The sequence below is a fragment of the Entelurus aequoreus genome, linkage group LG07 (genome assembly GCF_033978785.1).
Source record: "Entelurus aequoreus isolate RoL-2023_Sb linkage group LG07, RoL_Eaeq_v1.1, whole genome shotgun sequence".
Taxonomy (NCBI): domain Eukaryota; kingdom Metazoa; phylum Chordata; class Actinopteri; order Syngnathiformes; family Syngnathidae; genus Entelurus; species Entelurus aequoreus.
This window is the reverse complement of record NC_084737.1, coordinates 50809420-50836567: the sequence shown is the minus strand read 5'-3', so window position 1 is coordinate 50836567 and position 27148 is coordinate 50809420. Positions and strand designations below refer to the sequence as shown.

The window sequence follows — 27148 nt, the reverse complement described above, 5'->3', positions numbered from 1 at the left end:
CGTGGCCTCCAGCTCCGGCTGAATACCGGGAGTTTGTCGGGAGAAAATCTCTGCCGGGAGGTTATCGGGAGAGGCGCCGAATACCGGGATTCTCCCGCTAAAAACGGGAGGGTTGGCAAGTATGATATATATATATATATATGTATATATATATATATATATATGTATATATATATATATATATATATATATGTATATATATATATATATATATATATATATATATATATATATATATATATATATATATATATATATATATATATATATATATATATATATATATATATATATACATACTGTATATATAGATATTTATACATATATATATATATATATATATATATACATATATGTATTTACAAAACCAGTGAAATTGGCACGTTGTGTAAATCGTAAATAAAAACAGAATACAATTATTTGTAAATCCTTTTCAACTTATATTCAATTGAATAGACTGCAAAAACAAGATATTTAATGTTCAAACTGAGAAACCTATTTTTTTTGCAAATAATCATTAACTTAGAATTTAATGGCAGCAACACTGTGTTACATGGCCTTTCCTTTTAACAACACTCAGTAATTGTTTGGGAACTGAGGAGAACAATTTTTGAAGCTCTTCAGGTGGAATTATTTCCCATTCTTGTTTGATGTACAGCTTAAGTTGTTCAACAGTCCAGGGTCTCCATTGTGGTATTTTAGGCTTTATATTGCGGCACACATTTTCAATGGGAGACAGGTCTGGACTACAGGCAGGCCAGTCTAGTACCCACACTCTTTTACGATGAAGTCACACTGTTGTAACATGTGGCTTGGCATTGTCTTGCTTGGATGGCAACATATGTTGCTCCAAAACCTGTATGTACCTTTCAGCATTAATGGTGCCTTCACAGATGTGTAAGTTACCCATGCCTTGGGCACTAATACACCCCCATACCATCACAGATGCTGGCTTTTTAACTTTGCGCCTATAAAAACCCAGATTGTTATAGGCCTCTTTGTTCCGGAGGACACGACGTCCACAGCTTCCAAAAACAATTTTAAATGTGGACTCATTAGACCACAGAACACTTTTTCACTTTGCATCAGTCCAACTTTGATGAGCTCGGGCCCAGTGAAGCCGGCAGCGTTTCTGGGTGTTGTTGATAAATGGCTTTCGCTTTGCACAGTAGAGTTTTAACCTGTCGTTACAGATGTAGTGACGAACTGTAGTTACTGACAGTGGTTTTCTGAAGTGTTCCTGAGCCCATGTGGTGATATCCTTTACACACTAATGTCGCTTTTTGATGCAGTACCGCCTGAGGGATCGAAGGTCCGTAATATCATCGCTTACGTGTAGTGATTTCTCCAGATTCCCTGAACCTTTTGATGATATTACAGACCGTAGATGGTGAAATCCCTAAATTCCTTGCAATAGCTTGTTGAGAAATGTTGTTCTTAAACTGTTCGACAATTTGCTCACACATTTATTCACAAAGTGGTGACCCTCGCCCCATCCTTGTTTGTGAATGACTGAGAATTTAATGGAAGCTGCTTTTATACCCAATCATGGCGGCCACCTGTCCCCAATTAGCCTGTTCACCTGTGGGATGTTCCAAATAAGTGTTTGATGAAACTTTGTAGTCAGGTCGCAATTCTTTTTAGACAGAAGTTACATTTTAAAGGTCAGATTCCATTCAGATCCGAACTACCTCCTGATGTAGCCCAAATATGATGCGAAAAGATCAGATTTGAAGCACTTTGGAGCATTTAGACTGGCAAAACATTTTTTATCTGTGTCACCCAAGGGCAAAACATCTGATTTCGTGCCCAGGGGACTGAGTTTAATTAAACATACTGCGTTTGTTTAACTAAAATCCACTTAGACAGACCAAATGTTTGTGTTCTTTTATTTCTAAAGAAGAAGCGCTCACCATGCTACAGGGTGCATTCTTCCAAGAAAACCTTGGAGCTTTTGGCGTCCAATCTGTCCCGATGTTGACTCGTTGCCAAACACGAAACACTGTATTGTACCCGCTTTGCTTCCCCCCACTCCTCATGCATTCCAAGATAATAACTATGATGTAAAACCAGAATTACATTTTGCCTTCTTTAAACATAGCTGTAATCTCAAACTCCTGCTGCTATTGAATTAAGAATGTGTGCTCACATGTGGGATGTTTGGAAGAGGGTGGGCCCAGATAAAGGACCTCGCTCTCAGCTGGCGAGATGGGATAGCAGAGCACGGATATTGGGTGCAGGACAGATCAGACAATGCAGTGGGGAAAGTAAAGTCAAATTAACCTCCTGGAGACCTGGAGACGCAATTTCGGTGGAGGTGCAAAATGGAAGTAGATGGTGAAGAAGAGAGGATGGGCTCCAGTGGAGTGGATCCTCTCCTCTTAGCATTGACGGCGGCAACAGAGGCTACTGCTTACTCTATATCTTGCTGCAATGAGCTTGCAGAAGATTTCACTTATCTGGCTCTCATGTTCTCGCAGTATCCAAAAAGCGTATTCCCATCCGCCGAGCTCTGATGAAAGACTTCCTAAATTCTCCATACATGACCAAGGAATAGGATGTTCTTATGTCAAAAGACTTCCCAATTTATTTCTTTTCCTCAGGGCTTCCTCGACTGTAGTAGCTTTCAGTCAATTTCACATCCCTTTTGATGAATACTCTTTGCTTCAAGTTCAAAACTATACAACAGTGTACATTTCCCTTTAGGGATTATAATAAGTGTTGGAAAAATAATGTAGTGCACCCACATGTGCTGTGTGGGCTGTTTGATCGGTACTGATGGCTGACATTTAGATAAGAGATATAGATAAACCTGCATTGTTTGCAGAAGAATGAAACACAATATGACCTAAGCAGTCTTTGAAAAATACTGTGAAAAATAATTTATTAAAGTTACTTTTTATTTTGCCAAATAAGTAATTGAATTAATAACGCAATTACTCTTTAATATATGTTATTGATTACTAGGGGAACTAATTATTGTGTTACTTTAAAAAAAGGAAAACATTTCAAATACCTAGCATATACAGTTGAGATGTTTCATGAGACCAGAGTGTGTGTATGTGCCTTTAAAAGGTGGTGCCTGTTACTAAGTGACATCAGCGCACAGACAGAAGCAACATTAGCTCAGCTGTATTTATTTGTTATTGTTAGCTTAGCAGCAGTAGTTTGCAGGCAGTGACTGCAGCTTTGTTTAATATTTTCACTGGATTGTTTTAGGTCACTCGGGCACAATACATGTAGTTATCGGTACAGACGCCTATCGATTTCCCCACACGGTACACATTAAAAGTGAAGAACAGGACGTCTTTCTTGCATCATGCATCTACTTGATTAACAAATAGAGTGCAGTCCAGCTTTTGGCTAGTCGGAGTCATGGCTATCAATAATGTTAAGGAGAACCGGAAGACCCTTTTCCTTCATTAAAACAGACATTTGAGTCTTTGCAAAATTGGATTAGTCATTGAACTCAAAAGGTAAAAGACAGTGACATTGTGGCTTGGTTTGAGGAAACACAAGAAAAGGTAGGATAAAGTATTATTTTCATCTAATTGTGGCGTGCGTATATATATATATATATATATATATATATATATATATATATATATATATATATATATATATATATATATATATATATATATATATATATATATATATATACGAACACAGTCACATAAATGCTAAAAGCAGCTTATTTGCTCTATAATCAATAGAAAAGTGTGCAGGTCTACCTAATGTTACCGGCGATTTAAGATATCTGAGATCATGGCAATAAGAAATCTGGCAAGATTTGGTTATATTTTAACATTTATTTTATTTTTCAGAAGGCACCAAAGTAAATGTTATACCATGTTTTGATTCTGCAAACAGCCACATGTCTAAACTGTTAGAAATCACAGTCAGTAGTGCCATTGATCCCAGCACAGCTGAGGGGAATTTGTGATGAGCCGACTCTATTTGGTATTAAGAGATTCCAAACAAACAGAGCACCATTGTCTTAAATGTGATACTGAAACAGACACATTGCCCTTTAAGACAAACACAGCTTTGAATAAAATGTATATTGGTATACTTCTACTGAGAAAACTACAGTCACATAAATAGATGAGACATTGTTGACATAACTGCAGGGGAACTATCCAGAGTGTTTTTGTGAAGCCAAATTTGTTAAGCAGTGTATGGCAAGAACTCAAAATGCAAAGCAGATAGTGACTGGTTACAAAGAAAAAGTGTTTTGTACTTACAAGTCCATCAGAAAAGTAATGCAAAAAATCCAATAAAACAAAAACTGTCATATGCTAGTCCAGTCCAAAGAATTTAATACTAGAACAAAAGGTGAAGCAAAAATGTTTAAAAAAGTAGTCCAAAAAAGTCACGACAAAAAGCCTGGCAAAAGGCCAGGACAGAGCAACAACTTAAAACGAAGTACAACTAAAAACAATTCTCACAAACGCATCAGGACAAAAAATAGCCAGGAGAACTGGAGAAAACAGAATGTGTTAAGCAAGGTTTTCGGGCATACATAAGTGACCAATGCAGATTAAAAGAACCACAACCAAGCTCACTGCAGCAAGGCTTAAGAAGGCCTGGTTGCCAAATTCTCCACAGATGTGTCTCCTGACTTCACCCCCTGGCTAAAGAACAACAGAATTCCCAAAACCCAACAATATTGTCCCTAAGTTTTTTATTTTAACTTTTAAATAAAAAATTTACAAACTCTAACTGTCTCTGTATGTATAGTGAAGTATCTTTATGTAGCGCTTTTCTCTAGTCACTCAAAGCGCTTTACATAGTAAAACCCAATATCTAAGTTACAGTTAAACCAGTCTGGGTGGCACTGGGAGCAGGTGGGTAAAGTATCTTGCCCAAGGACACAATGGCAGTGTTTAGAATGGCGGAAGTGGGGATTAAACCTGCCACCCTCACCTGCCGGCACGGCCGCGCTATCAACCGAGCCACGCCGCCTCAATATAGCAAATATCCCCATTCCACAAATACTGGCAAAACATTATCTTGTATGTTACCCTTGACTGCAGTACAGAATGCTATAGGAATCCCTCCATTTAGGATGTAATGCGATTTGACAGAATGTTATACAGTACAATCCTAGCGTCGTTTAGTACTGTACAAAGAACTTCTAAGTTTGTTTACATGCATTACACAAATTGACTTAATTTGGTTCAAACTATCCATCTATGTTCTACCGCTTGTCCCTGTCGGGGTCGCGGGATAGCTGGAGCTTATCCCAGATGCACACCCTGGACAAGTCGCCACCTCATCGCAGGGCCAACACAGATAGACAGACAACATTCACACTCACATTCACACACTAGGGACCATTTAGTGTTGCCAATCAACCTATCCCCAGGTGCATGTCTTTGGAGGTGGGAGGAAGCCGGAGTACCCGTAGTCAACACACGCAGTCATGGGGAAAACATGCGAACTCGACACAGAAAGACCCGGAGCACAGGAATCTTGCTGTGTGGCACAAGCACCAACCACTGCCTCACCGTACTCCCCCTGGTTCAAACTAGCTTTTTAAAATATGTAAAAACCTGATAACATTTTTGCATGTAGCATGTAGTGTCTCCAAATTTAGGAAAACACTTTAGATTATCTAATTTATGTAGGATTATCATTAGTGGATAATCATTATCATAATGCATCATTATGATAATTATTAGTACATTTACTGAGGGTTTAGCCTCCCTTGTGTTAAAAAACTAATGAGGCCTTTGTTTCGAACTTTAATCAAGGTTCCTTAAATGCACCACAGTTCCACAGGTATGTGCTATGTTATGCAAAAGTGAACCACCAATCAAGCAATCAATCAAAGTTTACTTATATAGCCCTTAATCACAAATGTCTCAAAGGGCTGCACAAGCCACAATGACATCCTTGGCTCAGATACCACATCAGGGCAAGAAAAAACTCAACCCAATGGGAACAACAAGAAACCTTGGAAGGGACCGCAGATGTGGGGACTCCCCCTTGGGTGACCAGTGGATACAGTTAATAACGTGAGAGTCCAGTTCATAGGGAGGCCAGCAGGGGATCCTCTTGTATGTAGACAAGTCAGCAGTGCAGAGACGTCACCAACTGATGCATAGAACAGTGTTTCATTCCGGGTCCGGACTTGGTACAGTTAGCTCCTCCCCCGTGGAAACTGATCTGTGGCCACCTGAAAACCTCTCCACACAGTGCAGAAAAGAGAGACAGCAGATCAACAGGACACAGATTTCTGGCAGGGATATATGGTAAAATACAATCAGCAAGATAAGATGGAGCTAGACCGTTTAGTATTTTATACATAAGTAGTAAAACCTTAAATTTGCATCTAAAGTGCACAGGCAGCCAGTGCAGGTGAGCCAGTATAGGCGTAATATGATCAAACGTTCTTGTTCTTGTCAAAAGTCAAGCAGCTGCATTTTGTACCAACTGTAATCTTTTAATGCTAAAGTAATAGGTTACAATTATCGAGACCAGACGTAACGAACATAGGAATAATGATCTCAGCGTTGCTGGTAGACAAAATGGAACACATTTTAGCGATATTACGGAAATGAAAGAAAGCTGTTTTAGTAACACTCTTAATGTGTGACTCAAATGAAAGCGTTGGGTCAAGATTATACAGAGATTCTTTACCGAGTTGCCTTATGTAATTGTTTGGTTGTCAAATGTTAAGGTGGTATTATTAAATAGATGTCGGTGTCTAGCAGGACCGATAATCAGCATTTCCGTTTTCTTAGCATTGAGTTGCAAAAAGTTAGCGGACATCCATTGTTTAATTTCATTCAGACACACCTCCAGCTGACTACAATCTGGCGTGTTGGTCAGTTTTAGAGGCATGTAGAGTTGGGTGTCATCAGCATAACAGAGAAAGCTAACACCGTATTTGCGTATGATGTCACCTAGCGGCAGCATGTAGAAGCTGAAGAGTGCAGGGCCAAGAACTGAACCCTGTGGAACTGCACACGTTACCTTAACATACTCCGAGGTCACATTGTTATGGGGGACACACTGCATCCTGTCAGTAAGATAGGAGTTAACCCAAGAAAAGGCTAAGTCTGACCTACCAATACATGTTTTGATACGTGCTAATATAATGTTACGATCAACAGTTTCAAAAGCAGTGTTGGGATCAAATAGCAGCAACATGGATGACGCATCAGCATCCATAGTTAGCAATAGATCATTAGTCATTTTTGCGAGGGCTGTCTCCGTAGAGTGATTTGCCCTGAAACCAGACTGAACGGTTCACAGAGATTCTTAGACACTAAGTGTTCATTTACCTGCTGTGCAACAATTTTTTTCGAGGATTTTCGTGATAAAGGGAAGGTGGGGCACTAGGTCAGAATCGAGGTTAGGTCTTTTGAGCAGAGGATGAATAACCGCTGTTTTGAATGCTAGGGGAACACTACCAGAGGAAAGTGAAAAGTTAATAATGTGTATCACTGATGGTCCTAATATTACAAACAGCTCCTCCCAGGAATTGGGTCAAGTAAACATGTTGTTGGTTTTGTCCCATTTACCAGGTGGGTTAGCGATGCTACTGTATTAAACAAATATTTAGGATCGTTTTTATTGAGGTGGATCAGATTTGGTTAGTAATTAGTTTTAGCTGTGGTAAGAGCGTGTTTATGATTTATTAAACTATCACTCCATGCTTGACGGAAAACCTCAAGTTTAGTCGCACGCCATTTGCTTTCCAGCTTTCTACATTATATTTTAAGAGCTCTGGTTTCTTCTGCCAAACGTTTTAACCCTGTGGTGACCAGTCATTCTTTTGTTTCTCTGGATAAAGCACAAACCAAACAGCCTCTTCATTAGCTTATTACTTTTCAGTTTCTGGATGATTGATTATGACTCATGGTCGGACATCTTCTGTCTTCCAGCTCCGAGCACATGCTGTGGACATGAACGGGAATAAAGTGGAGAACCCCATTGATCTGTATATTTTTGTTATCGACATGAACGACAACAGGCCAGAGTTCAAGAACCAGGTGTACAACGGATCGGTGGATGAAGGCTCCAAACCAGGTATTGCGGAATGATGCATATCACACAGGTTAAAAAGGGAAATTACACTGATGAATGTTAAAGGCAATAGATAATTTTGTATTTCCTTGATTAATAGTTATTTGTTTCCCCACCGTGCCTTTATTTAGCTGAATGCAGCTTCTGCGGTAAACAATAACATCTGCTCAGAATGGAGGCTGAGCTCCACACTGGGTTATTTTCTAACCACCAATGTCTGTTTTATCTTTGTGTCATGTAATTATTCAAACATATCAAATATAAATTAGTTATTTCAATTCTATGACACACACAAAGGGTCTGTCACAGAACCGTTTTGGGTGGTTCAAATACTTTTTGTATAATACAGTATAATTGTCAAATTGGTGTATTTTTTATAATTTTTTTATATATTTGAATTGGACACTTCTGGAGTTAAATCAAGTCCATCCCCCAATGCGGTATTCCACAGCAGTTAAGTACTAAAAAAACAAAACAATTCACATAAAAAAATATACATTTGTGTTATTCCAATTCTAAATCAATTCCTAATTTTTGAGAACCAATTCATAATTATTTTCTTAAGTATCACGTTTTGTATTATGCATTTAACAACTATTATTCATATCATTATTTTTTGATACTGTTGCTTTTATTGATTACTTTTTTTAGTATTGTAGTTAATAAGAACTGTATTCGTTTGTTTTCTCAATTGCCTTTTATAATTCTAAGTATTGTAAAGCTGGGATTGAGTTGGAGTTGGGGTTGCTCGATTTTCTCTTGTGAGATCACATATTGTGATTTTTGTAAATAATTTTTTTGAATACATTTATAAATACATTTTTAAAATTAAGTTTTTTAGCCCAACACTGTGCATATAAGTTGTACGTTAGCAGCCAAGAGGAGCTTTTGTAACCTTTAAACCTTTGAAAAGTTTAAATTCTAATGTACATACCATATGATATATTGCAAGAATTGTGTTTCATCGAAAATGGATTCTGAAACGTATCGTCACCCCAATAACTGAAATAGAATGGAATCGTGAGGTGCCCAAAGATTCCCACTGCTTGTAGGAATGTTAATTTTGGTCCTTTTCAATCGAGAGGACCTAACTTACTCCAAAGTAGAAAAGTGGGCAAGGAAGAACAAAAAAACACCATGGCAACTCATTTCATTGAACATTTGGCAGACCATAATGATCCCAGTACTGCTTCCGACGAGGGAAACTTAATGTCTGTTGAGTTCTTTTTTTCTTTTGCTATTTGATATATTTGCCGTCGCCCACATCTACCATGTTGGTTTTCTCACTCTTGGCTCCCCTAACCATTGTGCAGCAGACAACTCTCCATGGTATGTGTGACATTCAGCTGAACAATAATCATAAAACAGAGAGTTTTAGACTTTTCGTGCTCCAGTGGTTTCAGTGGAAGGCCAATTACAGACTTGAATTAGTTTGCAAATTAAAGAGTCATTACGGGGACCTAATCCTGTCGGGCATGGCTTAGGACGTTCGCACAAAGGGCTCGTGTTAAACCCCTTAAGAGTGCGGCTTAATGTAATTACCCTGGCCATGTGTGACACTTTCTTCATCTCCTTTCCATCTATCGCTTTATCTCCACAAGAAAAAGCATAAAAAGGACTCAATGTCCCTCCACTTCAAAACCCCTTCAGTAGCGATCCTATTCATTTTTGTTTCTCCTTCCTTCCCCCACTCCCAACCATTCTAAATTCTTGCTGGAAGGCCCACCCAGTGCTCCTGCTGGCCTCGTCATTTGCAAATTGTTGCTTTGAAATGTAATGAAGTTTGAAATAGGAGCTGTGGTTACAATTATCCTCGGACAGGGGCCGTCACTACTGTGATATCACTATCACCGTCAATTAGAACTGACTTGGACTGAGGCAGAGCAAGTAGGGAGGGATGGAGATTGGGTGACAGGGAGCAATTCTCCACAGTTGTAGAGGAAGGAAAACACACCTGCATAATTAAAGCTTGTACTTGTTTATAGTAAATGACTGTGAATGTTCTACAGCAGTGGTTCTTAACCTTGTTGGAGGTACCGAACCCCACCAGTTTCATATGCGCATTCACCGAACCCTTCTTTAGTGAAAAATAAAATGTTTTTTGTCAAATTCAAGACAAAGTTATGTTTTTGGCAACACTTCTGTATGGGGAACATATTCTAAGTAACAAAGACTTATTTTAGAGTTTGTTGGACACTAGGGGAACATATTCTAAGTAACAAAGACTTAATTTAGAGTTATTTGGTTAGGGTTAGGGTTAAAGGGTTAGGGTTAGGGTTAGAGGGTTAGGGCCAGGGTTAGAGGGTTAGGGTTATAATAAGGCCATGCTGAATAAGGCGTTAATAAGTACTTAATAATGACTAGTTAAAAGCCAATATGTTGCTAATTTGCATGTTAATAAGCAACTAATTAATGGTGAATATGTTCCCCATACTAAAGTGTTACCATGTTTTATTACTGGTGCACAAAATGAACCGTGCATGAACATCACCTTGTTCAAACAACAAAACCAACACAGTGCATAAACTCACAACAAATTACACACCTGCAAATCAGTCTGACTTCTGCTGTTGCCGTATCCGTAATACGCCGATAGGGAGAAGTTTTTATTTACACGATGAGTCGGGTGTGTCTTGACCTCCGCCGAACCCCTGAGCCCGACTCACCGAACCCCTAGGGTTCGATCGAACCCAGGTTAAGAACCACTGTTCTACAGTACAACATGATATCTTTTTTATCATATTATATTCATGTGCAGTGTTTTTTTTTGGAAAAGTCAAATTGCCAATGTGACAAAATGTGTTTGTTTGTTAGGAACCTACGTAATGCATCTTTCTGCCTTCGACGCTGATGACAACACTACGGCAAACGGAATGGTGCGCTATCGAATCCTGTCCCAGATGCCACACAGCCCCATCCCTAACATGTTCACTATCAATAGTGAGACTGGGGATATTGTGACAGTTGCGCCTGGTCTCGATCGAGAGGTAGGTCTTCCCTGAGAAGCAAACACTTACCTGTATGCCTGTGGAAGACTTCGTAAAAGTGATGGGTCAGACTGTTTGACTGGCGCACCATGTTTGTAGATTCCAACTAATGACATTACCTACGGATTTTATTCGTTTTAAGGTCGATTTAACACATGGCATTCGACATTCCACAATCTTGGACACATCAGCTACAAACTTTTGAGTTTTTGTTTCTATAGCTATATTGTTGTCAAAGACACTGCACAAATACTAAGAATGACATCATCTCGACTACAAGGAAATAAAAGACAAAACTCTAAAAACTTGGCACAGCTTGAAGTCATCAACTTTAACGTCACTACACTTAACATAACTCTCATTTCCCTTATCACTGTGCACAAGCGTGTAATTTTTTTTGTAACTCCTATTTGCTCATTAGTATTTTACTTGTATTATTACCGTCCTTTGTTTTCACACAGATAGTGAACAAACTGTAAATGCCAAAATGTAACAAAAACTAAATATTGCGTAAAAGTTTTGGTGCAAATTAATGATCAGTCATAGGCGTGAAGAAAAGGTCAGAATAAATAAGTTCCGCTTTTTCTTACTCCTTTTCATACATGTAGAATTATATAAATGTAATCGCGTGATGTTCTTTTATGTAACATGCAAAGCATGTTTGAAACAAATAAATCATACTATATCAAAGTAAGGAGCTCACTAATTATAAATGACATTTTGGCTATCTTGGTTATTGGACTGGTAGGTGTCATACGATATTGTGTTCTTCTGTTTTAGCCCTATTTCCTCTGTTGTGCTCTTGTGTTGTATATTAGTTTGTTTGGGTTTGACTTTTCCTTACTACTTTCTGAGGAGGCTGCCGGTCGCTGCCAGCTTGTTCTTAACAGTAATCAGTGGACTTTTAAAGTACATCCCATGGAGTTGATCAGTTTACTGTTAGTTAGTGGCAAGGTTTGTTGTATGTGATATTCCTTTAGCATCCCGGATATTGATGCATCACACTTTTATATACTCCCTTTTGTAATTTTGATGTTATGCAGGATGTCTTTAAATATGCATCTCTTTTTAAAGCCTAAGCTTTGAGTTATTATTGGTTGGTGTCAACCTCTTGGCTGTTTCTCATCGTGATTTTTGCCCTTTCGGGCTTATTTTGTTAACTTTGTTTCTGCAGTGGGCCAATAACAAACAAATAAGAGGCTACAGATAGCCCATGGGCCGCACTTTGGGCAGCCCTGCTGTCGAAGCCAGCTGCTTTGTGGCCGCTTCACTCTTAGAGCCTGATTTACTAAGATCCAAACACCACGCATTAACTTGCGTATGCAATCTATAAAATAGCGTGTGCTATTAGCGGGCGTGTTGCGTGCGATTTCCTAAGTCTGTGTGTCCAATTGAAAAGTGGTGCAGACCATCTTATTTAAATAAGGATCTTTCGTGTACTATACGGCAGTGGTCCCCAACCACCGGGCCGCCGCCCGGTGGTTGGGGACCAATTGGTACCGGGCCGCACAAGAAATAAAAAAAATAAAAATATTGTTTTTATTTTTTATTTTATTTTTTTATTAAAGACACCAAAAAGCATAAACTTAATTTGTTTTAATCAGCCTCTTAAAGGGGAACTGCACTTTTTTTTTAATTGTTCCTATCATTCACAACCATTAAAAAAAGACATGACATGTTTTTTTTTTTGTTTTTTGTTTTTTTTTTAATAATGTCCTGCCCAGCTTCTCAGGCAAATCATATAGTAGATGTAGATGCCCATATCGGCTGTTCAGATTTACTTTACAAAAGAGAAGTGTTGGATACTTGTCTTGTTGCCTTATTTGTATTTTGACTTTATTAAATGTATTTATATTATCATTTGGTGCAGCCGGGCCGGAGCAGGAGGGGATAGAAAGAGAAAAAAAGGAAGACAGAGGGGGGAATTGTGGGGACAAGAGGGGGATTAGATAGAGAGACAAAAACAACAACAGCAAACACAACAACAACAACAACAACAACAGAGCAACATCAGCAAATACGACGTGTACAAATATGATGGTAAAAGTAATAGCAAAAAAGCAGTTAGCGAAAATAAAAAATAATACAGAAATGACAATGAGCATTATTACACTAAAAATGGAGCAATATGAATACCAATAGAAATAGTGCTATTGATAATAAACAATACCAATACTTTACCTTTATTATCAACAATACATATGTTTTTTTTTTTAATGCATTGTATCTTGTAAATGAATGTCTGTTTACTGTGGAGCCCATCAAACCAAATAAAAAAACATCCCAAAACTGCCAAAAAAACTCCATTGTCATTCGTGACTTGAATATTAACCAAGTATTAGTGATATTGTTATTATAAGTGCTAAAGCAGACAAACACATGATCAACTGATCAGCTGCTTCTTCGTTTCCTTGCTTGTCAAACGTTATTCTAGATCAGTGGTTCTTAACCTTGTTGGAGGTACCGAACCCCACCAGTTTCATATGTGCATTCACCGAACCCGAACAGTAATCATAAAATGATGTTATTATATTAAAAAAATACTAATAAAGATATATTTTACAAACGGAAAGTTTCAGGAATGGACACATGATTCCATGTTTAGATCTCATTGTGCAGCATGTGAATGTTTTAGTGGGAACTAAATGCGATATCTGAAAGGGGTACACATTATTTCCAAAGTAGGACCCCCCACCCAGACATATGATACTAGTACACAGCTCATGAAAAACAATATGGTATAGTCATTGTAAGTGGTCCAAAACACTTATATTAGAAAATAATCTCATGGAAATGACTGCTGTCATTTGATTAAAATAATAAAACATTGAACTTGTTATTTAGTCAGGTTTGGGAAAGGTGTGCTGCTGGTGTGACCACAGTGCATGTGCACGTCTGACGTCACTCACATGTGCTCCACTGAATGCTCAAGGAGTTTTTGCGTTTGCTCACACATGGAAAATTAGAGGGAACATTGTTTGGGGGTATCCATAATACGCCGACATGGAGAAGTTTTTATTTACACAATGAGTCGAGTGTGTCTTGACCTCCACGGCGGAGGCTCTGCCGAACCCCTGAGGCTGACTCACCGAACCCCTGGGGTTCGATCGAACCCAGGTTAAGAACCACTGTTCTAGATCATAAATCATGCTTCTCACCTGGAAAGTAAAAGGACGAGGACGTATTTCGATAAGTTGGTATACTTTGACAGCCAAATTAGACCCGGAAATTACGAGAATGACACAAAAACACGCTTGGTCATCTTGGGGAAAAAAATTCAACGTTGTGATGCGTTTTTGAAATGAATGCGCCACATATGCTTAAAATGAGCAAAATACGTAAATATTAAATGTTATTATAAATATGCCCTTTACTACAGTACATATATCATGTAAATAAAACTTTAATGGAGGTGTTTGGATGTTTTTTAAGAGGGTTTATAGGCAATCTGATAGAAACTATACCGTGGCGGCACACGACATATCCAAATTTAATGTGAATTTAATGCAACACTCAAAGTTTGATACAACACGGTCTAATATAACGCAACGTTAGTTTTTTTTCCCACTAGAATCATTGTGTTTTTTAACAATTTAATATTATATTAACAAATTACAAACTTACAAAAGCATTCTTACCTGCAAGCTGCTTCCTGTTATCCTTTGCATCATGAGAAACACGACCTTCGCAGACATGCTACCAGATCAAACCCATACAAAATCTTTATGAAAGTCTCCAAACAGAAGGAATTGCAAAAATATAACTAAATAAAAATAACAAAATATCGACCCAGAGATGTTTTAACTTACTGGTGGATAGTGCCAGCCGCACTCTGTGACGTGGGAGCACAATCCACCATTCATGTCGTGTCACGTGAGCTACCAAGCAGGTTTGGGCAGCCGAGGTACAGTGCATGACTTTTTCGAAAAGAAAAAGGTAAAAAATAAGGACTTCTAAATAACACTGTCTCCAGATTAATGCGATCGATATTTTATGGACCCCAACGACCGCCTTATATCAAACTTTGAGTGTACGTGTCCGACTGTGGGCACCGGCCTGGCAGCGACACATCGCAACCTCACGTCACCCGTTTTAGATCATCACACTGGACACACTGCGTGAATGCGGGGGGGCTTTGGTACCTAACTCAACTCCCTCTGACAAAATGAGGAGGGAGATAATATCCGGAGATTCAATGTCTGACGATTGGACGGCGAGGTTGATGTCGAATTGTCGAATAGTTGACTAACAAACAAACATTCCTCTGTATAAACACACACAGTGAAAAATCTGTCCAAAAGCCTTTGTTTACTTTGAAGACCCACTGACATGTGACAAGTTATGTCAGGATACACACACACATTATTTTTTTCACGGTCACCTTGTTTGTGTAGCCATAAATGTTGTGACAAGATCCAAATGTGCTTATTTTGAACATCTTGGATGTGGCAGTGACGTGGCTGCAAAACAGATTTCTCGCTACCTGTCACCGCTGACAGACCTATTAACGACACATCACGCTGCGTCTTGTGCATGTGCGGTAAATATAGAGTGGAAATATTGGAGAAAAAATTGTCCTTGACACCTGTATGCCAAACAAAAACATACATATAATTACTACATCTAAACTTGATAAAAGACATGCAAAGGATGGAAGAGAAAGTAGCAAGTGAAGGGTAAGTAAAGGGAACAATTTGAAATCAGTTGGAATAAAGTCAATTTGGGGCACTGATTATTAAAAAAAAGTTGAGACAGGAGAAAATTTCCCTGTTGGATGTCTAAATCATATTTTTATTCTGATTATCTGTACCCAAGAGACTTTAAACTGTTTTTAACTTTTAACTTTTTTAACGGTTTTTAACTTCTTAACTGCTTTTTATCTAACAAATTGTTCTTAGGGTAATTTGAATTTACTTTTTCAATGTGTATTTTACTTCTGTTTTAAATGTTATTTTTTAGTCTGTCCTTTGCCTGTATTTCTTTGTGGCGTACAGCCCTTTGTTCTTCAACTGTGCTTGTTTTTAAAGGATTTATAAATAAAGTTGGTATGGTATGGTACCCTGTTAATACAGCGAGTCAGTGCTAATATGGGATTAAACTCCCACCCCCAAAAAAATTCTCCTATCACACACCCACACACACACGCACACACACACACACACTCTTGTATGTGTTGCGTTCTTGAGACCTTCGAAAAAATGCCTACTGTAGCGGTTGCATTAAGGACATAATTCACCACACCTGTTTGCTTGACTTTGTCGTCATTATTCACTGTCATTAGCATTCATATACAGTATGCGGTTAAGAGCGAGTAATTCGGTGCGGCCCCTTTAAGTGACCGTCAAGAGATTTACCCAAAGGTGGGGGTTTGTTGTGACCGCCTTTTTGAGTCTCTTTGATGTAGGCGGTCATTTAGTCTCATCTTTGATGGAATAAACGGCGCACACGTTTTTGTGTGTCAAAAGACACTTCAAGTTGTCTTGTTTTCGCGTTACAAGCGCAACACTACCTCTTTAGGACCACCCTTTCTAGATATATAAAGATTTGTATTTACAACATAAATAATATATACAAATATATAAATATAAAAAAGGTAAGCTTTTAGGTTTTTGTTTGTTTGTTTGTTTGTAATTGGTTTTTAGTCTTCATTATTTACGAATGCAGCAGAGATAGGCTCCAGCGACCCCCCACGACCCCGAAAGGGACAAGCGGTAGAAAATGGATGGATGGATGGATTTACTTCAAGTTATTACAATATGTCTGGATTTACTTCAAGTTATTACAATATGTCTCTATATACATCCATCCATCCATCCATTTTCTACCGCTTGTCCCTTTTGGGGTCGCGGGGGGTGCTGGAGCCTATCTCAGCTGTTTCATATTTATGTTATGTAGATTTTGGCCAAAGGAGGCGCGTTTCAATTTCTAACACACATTTGTTATTACATATGTTGGCCACTTTTAAAACAAACACACAGTCAATTTGAAAAATCCCTCCTTTTTGGGACCGCCCTAGTTTTGATAGATTTCACCACCAGGGGTGCAAATGAGATATTCTCTATTAGATGCAATGGTTTTCCATAATGGGACCATGATTTATGTCCTAACTTTTTAACCGGTCCTCATATTGAAAGTACTTTTCCTTGTTGCTGTCTCAAGAAGGGTAAAAATACAAGAATACTCACACACACACACACACACACACACACACACACACACACACACACACACACACACACACACACACATTATTGTATTTGTTACCTTCTTGAGACCTCCGAAAAATGCCTACCTCTTTAGGACCCCCCTTTCTAGATACTGTATATACATATTTGTATTTAAACATTAATAATATATACATACTATGCAAATATAAAAAGGTGAGCTTTTAGTTAATTTTATTTTTATTTTATTTATTTATTTTTAAACCAACACAGTCAATTTGAAAAATCCCTCCTTTTTGGGACCTCCCTAATTTTGATGGATTTCACCACCAGGGGCGCAAATGAGATATTCTCTATTAGATGCAATGGTTTTCTGTATTGGGACCATGATTTATGTCCTAACTTGTTCACCAGTACTTTTTAAATGATAAATGATAAATGGGTTATACTTGTATCGCGCTTTTCTACCTTCAAGGTACTCAAAGCGCTTTGACAGTATTTCCACATTCATCCATTCACACACACATTCACACACTGATGGCGGGAGCTGCCATGCAAGGCGCTAACCAACAGCCATCAGGAGCAAGGGTGAAGTGTCTTGCCCAAGGACACAACGGACGTGACTAGGATGGTAGAAGGTGGGGATTGAACCCCAGTAACCAGCAACCCTCCGATTGCTAGCACGGCCACTCTACCAACTTAGCCACGCTTTTTCTTGTTGATGTCTCAAGAAGGGTAAAAATACAAAAACGCACACACACACACTCACACACATTATTGTATTTGTTACCTTCTTGAGACCTCCAAGAAATGCCTACCTCATTAGGACCACCCTTTCTAGATATATAAATAGTGGTATTTATAACATTAATAATATATACATACTAGGGGTGTGGGAAAAAATCGATTCGAATTCGAATCGCGGTTCTCACGTTGTGCGATCCAGAATCAATTCTCATTTTTAAAAAATAAATTTTTTTATTTATTCATTTATTTATTTATTTTTATTTATTTATTTATTTTAATTTTTTTAATTAATCAATCCAACAAAACAATACACAGCAATACCATAACAATGCAATCCAATTCCAAAACCAAACCCGACCCAGCAACACTCAGAACTGCAATAAACAGAGCAATTGAGAGGAGACACAAACACGACACAGAACGAACCAAAAGTAGTGAAACAAAAATGAATATTATCAACAACAGTATCAATATTAGTTACAATTTCAACATAGCAGTGATTAAAATTCCCTCATTGACTTTATCATTAGACATTTAAGAAAATAAAAATAAATGAACAATAGTGTCACATTGGCTTACACTTGCATCGCATCTCATAAGCTTGACAACACACTGTATCCAATATTTTCACAAAGATAAAATAAGTCATATTTTTGGTTCATTTAATAGTTTAAACAAATTTACATTATTTCAATCAGTTGATAAAACATTGTCCTTTACAATTATAAAAGCTTCTTACAAAAATATACTACTCTGGTTGCATGTCAGCAGACTGGGGTAGATCCTGCTGAAATCCTATGTATTGAATGAATAGAGAATCATTTTGAATCGGGAAAAAATAGATTTTTAATCAAGAATCGTGTTCAATTGAAAAAAGAAACGATTTTGAATCGAATCGTGAAACAAAGAATCGATATTGAATCGAATCGTGGGACACCCAAAGATTCACAGCCCTAATACATACTATGCAAATATAAAAAGGTGAGCTTTTAGTTTTTTTTTGTTTTTTTTGTTATTTCATATGTTGACCAGAGGGAGAGCACTTTTAAAACCGACCGGGAAGGTACTTTTCCTTGTTGATGTCTCAAGAAGGGTGGAAATACACACACACACACACACACACACACACACACACACACACACACACACACACACACACACACACACACCATGTACATATTGATTATTTCTGATTATGTCTTGGTACAGATGAAGAAGTTTATATTTCTCAAATTATGCTTCTCTCTAAGGTAATCTGGTCAGCGCTGAGACAACATCAACAACTTGTAGCTTCATTCTGTTCATTGAGTTAAGTGTTGTAAATGTTGTTACTTATGCATTGGGCTCCTCATTTTTGATTAAGGAAACTTCACTGAAACTTCTCAAAAGCAATACAGGCATTTACCTACCACTGATGTTTGCTCTCAGACTGCCAGGGCAGCTCAGCTTCTGCTAAATGTCAAAAGATAAGTGGTCAAATCTATATTTTGTGTTGACATTTAATTGACTAAATGTGTGCTAGAATGCGTTTAACTTTTGTTCAGAAACAACTTCCTCTGCAACAGCTGACGCGACTTCCTTCTCATTAATTCTCGAAGCGTCAGAGTTCATTAAAAATCAAAGATTATTTTAGGACTGCAACGATAAATTCATTAAATAGATACATTTGACTAAAAGAAAGCATACATTAGTATTACATTGCTTCGATGATTTGTTGAATGAGTAAAATGCACAGACATTGTATTGATCCAGCGCACACAAGGGCAGTGCACCTATTAGTGATGCAGCTTGCACTGCCTGTGATGGAGCCTGTGTGTGTGTGTGGGAAGATGGGCGGAAATAGTGGAATGCCGATAAAAAGAGATTGCTCAGAAAAACAACAACCAAGTGGTAAGAGAGCAAATAGCTCATAGAAGTTGAGAGAGGATTTATGATCATTTAAAAGTAAAAGAGACGGACATTGTAGTGAAATGTTTGCAATGCCAAACAGAGTTGGCATTTCACATAACAAATGTTTTATTAAAACACATGTGAGGACATGTTAGCATCTACAGGTTGTATATTAATGCCAACCACGGGACGGCGTGGCGAAGTTGGTAAAGTGGCCGTGCCAGCAATCTGAGGGTTGCTGGTTACTGGGGTTCAATCCCCACCTTCTACCATCCTAGTCACGTCCGTTGTGTCCTTGGGCAAGACACTGCACCCTTGCTCCTGATGGCTGCTGGTTAGCGCCTTACATGGCAGCTCCCGCCATCAGTGTGTGAATGTGTGTGTGAATGGGTGAATGTGGAAATAGTGTCAAAGCGCTTTGAGTACCTTGAAGGTAGAAAAGCGCTATACAAGTATAACCCATTTATCATTTATTTATCATTTATTTAACCAGTTTGTCCAAAAATCAAACACCCCTCCAAAAAAAAACCTTTTCATATATATAAATGATAATTGTTGAATACATTGTCACTCAGTTTATCATAATTCATCAGTCTTTTTGTTTAGTTTTTATTTATTTATTTATTGTTTATTACCTGGTTCATGTTCATCTGGTGACACAGTTTTTTAAAACTTTTTTACTATTTTTATTTTAATTAATATATAGTGATGCTCCCAATGTAAAATAGCAATTTCAATGTTATGTGCATTATTAAAGCGTTCGCAGTCTTGATTTACAGCAAAATGAGCAAATCAGCGGTCTTGAAACAAACTATTGCCAAAGCGTTTTTCAAGTTGCATTTCGTTGTTCCAAGCTGATATTGACACTATTACCATGCTCTAAATTACGTTTTATTTGTAAAATCTATCATCGTTATATATTTTACCAGTTATTAGAGATTGTATTCGTGTTTAGAGAGTAGCTTAAAATGAGCTTCCTCTACTTGAAAGACCAGCAGCTGCCACTGATACCTACTATATTGAGCTTTGACTGTAGTTCTTGGTTACAGTTTAGATTTTTTTGGATTCAATGGGGCTAGAAAGTGTGATGTGGAAACACATTGCATTGTGGGTCTTGCTGGACTCTGATTTGCTTATTTGAATTGGCTGAATGCAAGACTGTGCTTGAGTTTTTTTTTTCTTTAACAAGTTCAAAACATGGCACAAACGTGCAACATCATTAACTGCCACAATCGAGGTTATGATCGCTTCTGGGGAAAAAAAGGGATTTGGTGACATTTTATCTTATTTCCAGCATGAAAGAAAAGCCATTACTATCAAACAAGCCTTTTAACGCCATGTTGGTGTGTTCACCGTATTTTCAGACTGGTAAGTTTGAAAATAATGTCGTCAAAAAATGTTTTATTCAGTTACACATGAAGCATTTAGTAGGCTGTTAGCGTTAGCATTAGCAAAGCTAGCTGCGGGCAACAAACAACTTACAGTATTTTGGAAAAAGCATGATGTCTGTTTATTTTTGGTCTTGGCTAAGCATAAAAAATGAATGAGTATTAATTTCCGAGCAGTAATAATAGGCTTGTTTTTTTCTGGGAAATCTGCTTATGAAATGAGGCTGGGCACCCTCACTCCATCTCAAACACGTAAGAGATGAAAGCCGTAGATTTAAATGGAGGAAAATGAGCCTCAACAGTCTTTGGATTGTGAAATTCTTCAACGCTATAAAAACTGACTGCTGACAAAATATATGAAGTTTGGCTTTGACAATGATGGCATATTCATATGGATTTATTCCACTAATTAAAACTTTTTTTTCGAGGTAGTGAGCATTCGGAATAATGAACAGTTTGTCTCGGTGCGGTCCCTTGATTTAAAAAATAAACTGTATGATTCATCTTAATCCAGTTTGTTGCCCTCTCTCACATTACAGCAGGTACAGTACTAACCTGACTCCCACCAGATCCTTATAGTTCGCTGATGACACAAGGATCTGGGCTCGAGGGGAATACAAACGCCTTCAAGATAGCAAAAAATAATGAACCAATCAGTGTAGCGCCGAAACGACTGTTTGATTCAAACAACAATGGCGGCACGCAGCGAGGAATCGTGTGCTGACATTGGTTCTGCTATTGCAACTGTTTTGTCGATTCTATCGAATAATAATTCTTTAAAAGATTAACAGGGAACTTTTCGCTCTGTCGTTATCCAATATGTCGGCTGTTCTGTTTTGGATTTCCCAGTATCGCTCTCATCAGCGTCACGGGTTGATTTGGATGTGAGTGGTTGAAGTAGCACGTCATTCAAGATAACGGACAAGTGGTTTATCCAATCACATACAATGATTTTTTTTACAAGGCCCCGCCTTCTGAAATACATCTCCTATTGAGAAGACCCAGATCCTTGTGTGGAGCTCAGCGAACTACAAGGATCTGGCGAGAGTCAGGTTAGTTCAGTACAGCCATGTAAACAAAATCTACGTCCAGCAAAAATGGTTACCCGCCGCCTGCACTGTATTGCAAAATCAGGTGCCCTTTCGAGCCTTATAGCATTTTCACTTTTTTATCATGTAAAACAAGATAAGATAGAAAAGAAAAAAAATAGTGAGGAAAATTGTTCAAAAAAATATATATATAAATTTCATGGGCATCACTGTGGTAGAGGGCTTAGTGTGTCTGCCTCACAATACGAAGGTCTGAGTAGTCTTGGGTTCAATCCCGGGCTCGGGATCTTTCTGTGTGGAGTTTGCATGTTCTCCCCGTGACTGCGTGGGTTCCCTCCGGGTACTCCGGCTTCCTCCCACTTCCAAAGACATGCACCTGGGGATAGGTTGATTGGCAACACTAAAAAATTGGCCCTTGTGTGTGAATGTGAGTGTGAATGTTGTCTGTCTATCTGTGTTGGCCCTGCGATGAGGTGGCAACTTGTCCAGGGTGTACACCGCCTTCCGCCCGATTGTAGCTGAGATAGGCTCCAGCGCCCCCCGCGACCCCGAAGGGAATAAGCGGTAGAAAATGGATGGATGGATGGATGGATGGAAAATGTTCATATTACAACATTAAACTTCACAGCATATGGTTGTGTGATGCTGGTTCACTTACAGTCAGCATGTTAGCTCTTTGAAACTATGAATATTTATGTTTGTGGTTACCCTTTTCCATGGTTTCTATGTTGGGTTTGTTTGACTCTACAACACGAGAAAGAAAAAAAGATGTACTGGCTTATTATTTGGTAAACCCTCATCCCCTGTGCTACGGCTGTATCACCAACTGTTTCTTACCTTCCACTTCCTTGTGAAATGTTTCCATCTGTTTTCCAAAATCCAACACTGAATCTATTCCAAAGGTCTCCATTGGTTTGCTGTGGACCTTTTTAAGAGCATGTTGACAGCGATAGACATTAGTCCCCTGGAGAAGACGACAGCGTTGTTGCAATACAGAGGAGAGTTCAGAGGAGCTCTAAATAATAACTCCCTTGTCTAATTAGCATGAGTGCTGTGTACATGCTGTACACCAGCTGATGGGACAATCAAGCACACGCCACCTCTAAACAAGAGCGGTGTGTGTGTCTGTGTGTGTGCTCATGGATGTTTGTGAGATCTGGGGTTTTTGCACGTGGAGTAATAAGGGTGTGCATATGAAGTTGAGCATCACGTCTAGCATCAAGAGGAGAGGAACCAAAAGGAGCTGTCTAATCCTCCTGGCGTGGTGTCATGGCCTAATTGGGATATTTACGCTGTAATTAGAAGGTTAGCAAGACACTGGGAATGTAATTGGGAATCTCAGTGACAAGACACTTTATCCAGACAGTCGGTCGTTGGGCTCCATCCTTCCCGCAGCCCATTAATTGAATAAAAAGAACAAACGACACCAGGACAAGAGGAAATACAGAGGAAATAGGGAGGGACGGATGGAGAAAAAGAGGTTGGCAAGGGAGGAGGATTTACATGTAGAAGCTCAAATACGCTCAAAACTACAAGAATCACATTTTTCATCTTCCACTTAAGTGACAATGTGTCATTCAAGAGACAAAAATGCATTTATCATTCCTAATTCTTTTGCGCCGCAGATTGTCTATTAATCTCCGTCTGCTGTATCGTTGTCGCCACATCTGTCCATCAGTGGCACTGACTAGGTGATGCCTGTGATAACGAGGCTGCCAGCAGGCAGGTCTCAGATAACATGAAGACAAGCTGAGATGCTTACAGTGCTATCAGATGAAAAGCTTATGAGTTTCAAATGTCTAAAGCTTGCCATAAAAACACACAAAACACACTGCTGAGAGCTTTCTGTGCAAACAAAATATATCAAATAAAAATATTTTTTCTCCCTTTAACAGAAAGTGTCCCAGTATACTATAATTGTTCAAGCCACAGACATGGAGGGCAACCTGAATTTTGGCCTGTCCAACACGGCGACTGCCATCATCACCATCACGGACATCAACGACAACCCCCCCATGCTGACCTCCAGAACGGTGAGTGTTTGCAAATAGACAAATAAGAAAGAAACTATGTTGTTTTTTTAGATAAAAACGTTAAAAATGGCAGATACTTTTCATCAGGTGGTGTCCAATTTAGGATTGCTTTAGGACAGTGCTATTCAACTGGCAGCCTTGGGGCCAAAACAAGCACAGGAATGTATGTATTTATTTATTTGAATTATAACAATGCATATTCATCAACATAGAACAACCATCGAAATATGCCAGAGTTAGCAGAATAGCTCATTTTCATTCGTTGTCCTAATACAGTAAACATTCCACAGGTCATTATACAAAATAATACATAAATCACAAAACATTACAGATTACAAGCATACCATAAGCACAGACCATGAACAAAAAACAAAAATAAAACAAACAACAAACAAAAAAACCTGTGAATAATCTAAGTGTGCGTGCATGTCTGATTAGTTTTCAACCACTGTTTCAGTGTAGTTTTAAATGTTAAATACCGTAATTTCCGGACTATAAGCCGCTACTTTTTCCCCTCGTTCTGGTCCCTGCGGCTTATACAAGGGTGCGGCTTATTTACGGCCTGTTCTTCTCCGACACCGACGAAGAGGATTTCGGTGGTTTTAGTACGCAGGAGGAAGACGATGACACAATGATTAAAGACTGACTTTTCATATACCGGTAGGCTGGTTATTTTGATAACGTACAGGTGAGCACTTTGTATTACTTTGCACCGTTGTATTATTTGTACTCTGCACGAATGCTGTTCGCCATGTCAAAGATGTGAAAGTTTGATTGAATGATTGAAAGATTTATTGTTAATAAATGGGACGCTTTGCGTTCCCAAACAGTCATCTCTGTCCCGACAATCCCCTCCGTGGTAGCAGGAACCCCTATATACTACGGTAATTACACATCAAAACCCTGCGGCTTATAGTCGGGTGCGGCTTATATATGGAGCAATCTGTATGTTCCCCTAAATTTAGCTGGTGCGGCTTATAGTCAGGTGCGGCTTATAGTCCGGAAATTACGGTAGGTCTCACAGTTTCTGACATGGGCTGGCAGCCTGTTCCATGACTGTATGTCTCTGATAGACCCCACCATTTGGCCATATTTAGTCCTGCGCCTTTGTACATTGCATGATATCAGCCCCCGAGTTCAGTTCATAACTTGGGAGAGACTAACTTTTTTCAGCAGATTCCTAAAAACACTTGAGCGCTGTTATGATAGATGATCTTTGACTAGATTTTCTGTAGTAGGTCTTTAAAAACAAAACAGCGCTCCTGTTGTATTGTAACCTTATGAGTTTGTGTTTTAGTTTATGATTAACCGATGTGACGTAATACTTTTAAGATATGGCAGCTGAGATAGGCTCCAGCACCCCTTGTGACCCCAAAAGGGACAAGCGGTAGAAAATGGATGGATGGATGGAGATCCTTGCATTGACATTTTACCCTCTTGAGAGTCAGCGCCTTCTGTAATGAACGCTTGTGTTTTGCAAAACAGCGCTGCTTTTTCCATAATTCGTAACTCTAACATAAGGAATCGACCAAAACATATGTCTAGTACAGAGAATGCCTGTTCTCAGAAATACACAAAATGAGAATAATAGTTAGGGAGAATGCCGCCCCCTGGTCCTTAGCCTTCTGGAAATACTGTCCCCCGAACAAATAAGTTGAATAGTCCTGCTTTAGAATGTCTGCATGTTTTCCCTGTGCTTGGGTGGGTTTTCCCTGGCTTCAACCAGCGCACATTTACCCTTCGTGGTATGCAATTCAGTATTCCAGTACGTACCACAAATAAAATCATGTATAATATACAGTTTGCATCATATATTGTACATCAGTGGTTCTCAAGAAACACTTGGCTCTCCAAATACCAACATAATGACCAACATTAAAATACTGTAGTGTAGTAAGCCCAATAATTCATTAAAAACAAGCAGAGGTTTTATTTTAACAAATATATTTTATATTTTTGGCCACTGTAACAATACACAGTTTGAACAGTAACACTGTGTTTGAATATAGAAACATAAAACACTGTACTTAAATAATGAATTAAATATTTGGCGTACCACTAAAGGGAACCCACGTTACACAGTTTGAGAATCTCTGCCATTCATAAAAAAGCCTCTCAATTAAATAGTATAGAATAGAAATGAAACAGAATTGTGATCCTTTAGTGCACAGGTGTCAAACTCAAGGCCCGGGGGTCAGATCTGGCCCCCAAAAGCTTGGAAATAATGTACGTAACAAGATACTTTGGGCCTGATCTACTAAAATGTTATGTATATTACGATATGCTAAAACTTGATAGCACACACAAAGCTGATCTACTAAGCCTGTGCGCAGAGGATTGCTTCTCTTAAATGAGCAGAATAAGGAGTGCAATCCATTCAGCGTGTCTGTCTGCATGTATATAACAATATGTGCTGATTATCAGAACATCCACAATATTAGAAGAAGAAAACTCAAATATAAGAATTTAGCATATGCAATAGAATACGTGTTATTGTCATTAAACAAATATCACATGTGATTTACCAAGACTAAAACTGTTCTGCAGTCGCTTTTTCGCAGCAAAATTAAAAAAGTCTCCTTTCAACATCCTGCTGACCGTCTTTAATTTCTGTTGAGTTTTCATTTTACTTACTAAATCAGTCAGAGTAACAATCTAAATGTTACAGTATGTTATCACGGCACCTTAATCGTATTCTGAACACATAAGTGAAGCACCACCTATCTCTAGAACGACACAGCACAGCAGGTGTTTTCTGCAGGGATGCCGCCTCTTATCACGACGAAAAATAGTCCTTTTTTGTCAGGAGAATAACTTGTTATGGCTTAGAACCTGATAATTCCATAATGT

General features: G+C 38.5%; 1 protein-coding gene across 2 annotated transcripts in view; it reads left to right on the top strand.

Moving 5' to 3' along the window:
- LOC133653979 (cadherin-4-like) overlaps positions 1-27148 on the top strand; it is a 595795-nt gene that overhangs the window by 516735 nt on the left and 51912 nt on the right. For both annotated transcript variants that reach the window (XM_062053872.1, XM_062053871.1), the window contains 3 exons: positions 7899-8043; positions 10855-11027; positions 24161-24298. In XM_062053872.1, the coding sequence (XP_061909856.1) occupies positions 7899-8043; positions 10855-11027; positions 24161-24298 (456 nt within the window). The remainder of the gene's footprint in view (positions 1-7898; positions 8044-10854; positions 11028-24160; positions 24299-27148) is intronic.